This window comes from Oryzias latipes, chromosome 16 (assembly GCF_002234675.1).
Source record: "Oryzias latipes chromosome 16, ASM223467v1".
Classification (NCBI taxonomy): Eukaryota; Metazoa; Chordata; class Actinopteri; order Beloniformes; family Adrianichthyidae; genus Oryzias; species Oryzias latipes.
Genome location: NC_019874.2, coordinates 15,009,786 through 15,014,533, shown reverse-complemented (window position 1 = coordinate 15,014,533; position 4,748 = coordinate 15,009,786). Strand labels below are relative to the sequence as shown.

At 40.5% G+C, this 4,748-nt stretch overlaps 1 protein-coding gene across 1 annotated transcript; it reads left to right on the top strand.

The window, feature by feature from the left end:
- Window positions 1–470: 470 nt before the first annotated feature.
- On the top strand, window positions 471–3,206 carry LOC111948923 (phospholipase A2 inhibitor and Ly6/PLAUR domain-containing protein-like). Its single transcript, XM_023964012.1, has 5 exons — window positions 471–1,493; window positions 1,767–1,883; window positions 1,968–2,114; window positions 2,589–2,699; window positions 2,780–3,206. Exons 1-5 carry the CDS (start codon window positions 1,448–1,450, stop codon window positions 2,842–2,844), a joined length of 486 nt encoding a protein of 161 aa, XP_023819780.1. The 5' UTR covers window positions 471–1,447; the 3' UTR covers window positions 2,845–3,206.
- Window positions 3,207–4,748: the final 1,542 nt, after the last annotated feature.

Sequence of the window (4,748 nt, the reverse complement as noted above, 5' to 3'; positions counted from 1 at the left end):
CGGGGCCAACACAGCAATCAGCGCCAGGGGGTAGAGGCACGTTTTAAGCTGTGCCACATTGTGTAGCACAGCATATGCCAGCACGATTTGGCACACACTGTCACTTTCACGTGTTTCTTCCATCTGCCGACGGTGTCGCCATTTCTCATTTCACCCGTTTTTGTGCGTACGCCTGGGTCAGAGCTTGCGTGGAGGACCGCACATTTTCCCGTCAAGTTTGCTTTTTATAAATCTCAACTATTGCGTAGAGAGTGGCGTACGCCTTCTTTTGTGCGTACGCAACGTTTATAAATGAGGCCCCAGGTCCTTTGTCTAGCAGGTGTTTAGCAACAGGTGGTTATTTTCACACCAGCCCATAAATTCAGAGATGACCCCCCCCCCCCCAGGAAAATGTTTCAGGACAAGTGTGCGTGTCATCTGTCAACAAAAAGAAATAAAGTAAAAAATTTGCAAAGAATTGTTGAAACCTTTGATTGCAAATGCAACTGAATTCAAAAAGTGCCCATGAAAAAAATTCAATATTGATCTTATAGTAAAATAAACACGTTTCTATCATGAAGTATGCTATCTTTAATAAGTCGGACAAATAGGATAGATCTGCACAATTACAACATAAATATACCTCATAAAATACCTCTAGCCATGTTACATGGGCAAAATTCATCGGAATAAACACCTGATCAGAATAAAGATCTGTCATGTAAACACACCATTCAGAATACTCTGCCCTGTTCAAACTTATTCGGATGAAAATTTCTTTCCAATAGAGACAGGTGGGTAATGCTGTATGTTGATCTGATCGTTGTGCAATTTAGTCTGTTGTGGGTCACTACTGCACTGGTTTTCTGTTATGCATAGACAGTGTGGCGCTCCCGAGAAGGCTTTGGACCACAAACCAGTCGCTTGCTCCATGCAAGCGAGGCATGTTTAGCGTGTTTGCGGGCAGGGGAGGGTGCTTTGTTACGGTGTGGGTTCCAGATGAGACTTCGGACCGCAGTCCATCCGGCTGCTCTGCGTGAGCGAGCTGCCGAACTAGGGAGGACCATGTCTCCCAGGAGAACTGTGTCTCCATGGAGATGAGCGGCTTTGGGACGGTGTGTGAGCTGGCTGAGGCGGCTATTGAATGGAGAAATGCCACGCAGTCCTGAGAAACCGTGAAAACAATCACGTGAATTTGTGTTAACAATCATGTCCAGACAAAATAAAGACTGATGTAATCCCCACATAACAATTTTTATAGTAATCGTTTAGATTGCTGTTAAATATGTAACCATAAAATGTTTAGTTACAATGTTACCACAGGAATAGGTAATTAGTATTTCATAATGGATTAGGGAGGAGTCTGAATCAAGGACTAAGACCCCCCCCCCCCTTCCCCCAGTGAAAAGGTAATATAAAGAGCCTCAACAGAGAGAGAAGTTAAATCCGGTCTGTCCCAAAGACCAGCATGCATCTCTTTGCTCTAATTCTTGGTATTTGGCTTCTACCAAAAGGTGAATTTTTCTTCTTTTTTTGTCACTGTTTTAAAATTGATATAACTTAAAGTGGGAGGTAAAACAAACATTAGCTCTGTCTTTAAAATGGTTTAAGCTCTATGCCTTTTTCAGTGTTTTGTCCAAATTGCATGTTTTAGTTGATGTTGCAGCTTTTTGTCATAGCTGAACAGAGCTTTAGAGTCTTGCTGTAGTTATGACAGAATTTTTAAAATAAATGTGTTACTTTTTTCATTTTTGCACACATTCATACATTATTTGTTGTTTTATTAGGTGACACGCTAACATGTTTTGAATGCACACAAAACAATTCTCGTTGCGATGCAATACAAAGGGACTGTCCTTCAGAGAATCATCAATGTGGTGTATCCAGAGTCATTGTCTATGAAGGTACGACATTAAATCATTCTTAGTGTTTGCTTGTTATGTGCATAGTATAGATTACGTTTATTAACAGTTGCTGTTTGCCTGCAGGTGGATCAAAAGTCCGAGACCTAAACGTGAAGGGTTGTGTTCTGAATGAAGAATGTGGTGAAGGTTCAGGCAATTCTGGATATTTCAACATTTCGGTTAACACCCTATGCTGCAACTCCAACCTCTGCAACACACAGTCTGTCCCTGGTAACACACATTCTGTCCATTGCAATGTATTGGTTTGTCTTAAAGTTATTTACTGTCAGTTTAATATATTTTTACATTAAATGCACGATATATTTAAAGTAGATAAAATCTGGACCAAAAGGGTTAATAAAAACTTTATATAAAAAAAGAAATTAAGCACATATTATTGTAAGCTGCCCAGGTGTTTTGGAATACTTTAACAGCAATAATAAGAAAAAGAATGATGGCTCACCAAAGAAAACTTAATGCATTTAGCAGAAGACATGTTTTTTTTAACTTGTCCTGTCCAACAGCTGACCATTTTATTAACTTTTATCCAAATTGCTATATTCAGATTAATCTAAATTACAGTTTAAAAATCAACTAAATTGTTTGTTAAGAAGTTACAATAAAGCTGTTTATAGGATGAAATTTTGGGGGAAACAGGCAGTGAGGCTCTGATTATCTTTAAAAAATATTATATGTTTTGTTTAGAACCGAGCAAAAAAACTCCAAATGGGAGACAGTGCTTCACCTGTGATGCTCCAGCATGCAACAAAACTTTGGACTGTGTGGGGAACGAAGACTACTGCGGTTTTGGAACAGGTCAGACACATGTTCTTCCTCTATTCTTGACTATTCTGATGGAAAATGATTTTAAAGTGTCTGATGACCTTGTCTTTCAGTTGATGTAGGAGCAACATACACCATAAATGGATGCATCTCGAAGATTGACAAGCAGTATCAATAAGAGTAGTAGTACCGTTAAAACCTTATACCTGATACCCATTCATACCTAAAGGCCTTACATGGTATGACCCCATCCTATAACAAAGACCTCATTGTGCCTTACCATCCAAACAGAACACTTCGCTCATGAAATGCAGGACTGATTGTGGTTCCTAGAATTTGTAAAAGCACATTTGGAGCCTTTAGCCACCAAGCCATGTATTGTCCCTCTTTCCCACTCCTCTCCCGGGGAGCGGGATCGATTCCAGACTCCAGATGGCTCGTCCATGCTCCTACACTTGACTGTGGATCCTGCCTCCGGCTCGTCTCGCGCCCCCAGCCATCCCCCTACTTCATCTGGATGAAGCTCATTTGCTTGACTATTTAAACATTTAGTTGTAGAGTTAGTTAAGTTAATTCTTCTCTAAGAGTTTTAATACATTGCCTGTCTGTCCTGGGGGAAGATCCCTCCTTCATGTGGACACCCTTGAGGTTTCTTCTTTTTTCCCCGCAATCCATTTTTTTTAGAAATTTGTCCTTTTTTTTTCTTTTCTTTAAACTTGTCCTGTCCAACAGCTGAGCAGACAGATAGTGGCTGAATGCCTTTTGTGTTGGACATATTTTACTGTTACAACAGGGGTTTATAGATCTTCTAACACACTAGGTGTGTATTTGTATAAATACAAATGTCAACATGTACTCAGCTAAACTACGCACATTTGGACACAAACCAACACATGTAAAGCATTTCATTCTGTCACACATACTTTTGTGCAAAGGTGAGCAGACACCAGGCCTCCGCAGAGCAGCTGGTCGGTCCTGTTTGAGCTCCAAAACTTTCTCTGGAGCAAAACACCGTCTATGCATGACGTTAATCCAGAGCAGTAGTGACACACGATGCGCATTTCTGTTATTTCTTTTAGAAATCATAATTCGCCAAAGGAATGGACTAGAAACATGCTTTGTAAATAAAGTAAAAAATTTGCAAAGAATTGTTGAAACCTTTGATTGCAAATGCAACTGAATTCAAAAAGTGCCCATGAAAAAAATTCAATATTGATCTTATAGTAAAATAAACACGTTTCTATCATGAAGTATGCTATCTTTAATAAGTCGGACAAATAGGATAGATCTGCACAATTACAACATAAATATACCTCATAAAATACCTCTAGCCATGTTACATGGGCAAAATTCATCGGAATAAACACCTGATCAGAATAAAGATCTGTCATGTAAACACACCATTCAGAATACTCTGCCCTGTTCAAACTTATTCGGATGAAAATTTCTTTCCAATAGAGACAGGTGGGTAATGCTGTATGTTGATCTGATCGTTGTGCAATTTAGTCTGTTGTGGGTCACTACTGCACTGGTTTTCTGTTATGCATAGACAGTGTGGCGCTCCCGAGAAGGCTTTGGACCACAAACCAGTCGCTTGCTCCATGCAAGCGAGGCATGTTTAGCGTGTTTGCGGGCAGGGGAGGGTGCTTTGTTACGGTGTGGGTTCCAGATGAGACTTCGGACCGCAGTCCATCCGGCTGCTCTGCGTGAGCGAGCTGCCGAACTAGGGAGGACCATGTCTCCCAGGAGAACTGTGTCTCCATGGAGATGAGCGGCTTTGGGACGGTGTGTGAGCTGGCTGAGGCGGCTATTGAATGGAGAAATGCCACGCAGTCCTGAGAAACCGTGAAAACAATCACGTGAATTTGTGTTAACAATCATGTCCAGACAAAATAAAGACTGATGTAATCCCCACATAACAATTTTTATAGTAATCGTTTAGATTGCTGTTAAATATGTAACCATAAAATGTTTAGTTACAATGTTACCACAGGAATAGGTAATTAGTATTTCATAATGGATTAGGGAGGAGTCTGAATCAAGGACTAAGACCCCCCCCCCCCTTCCCCCAGTGAAAAGGTA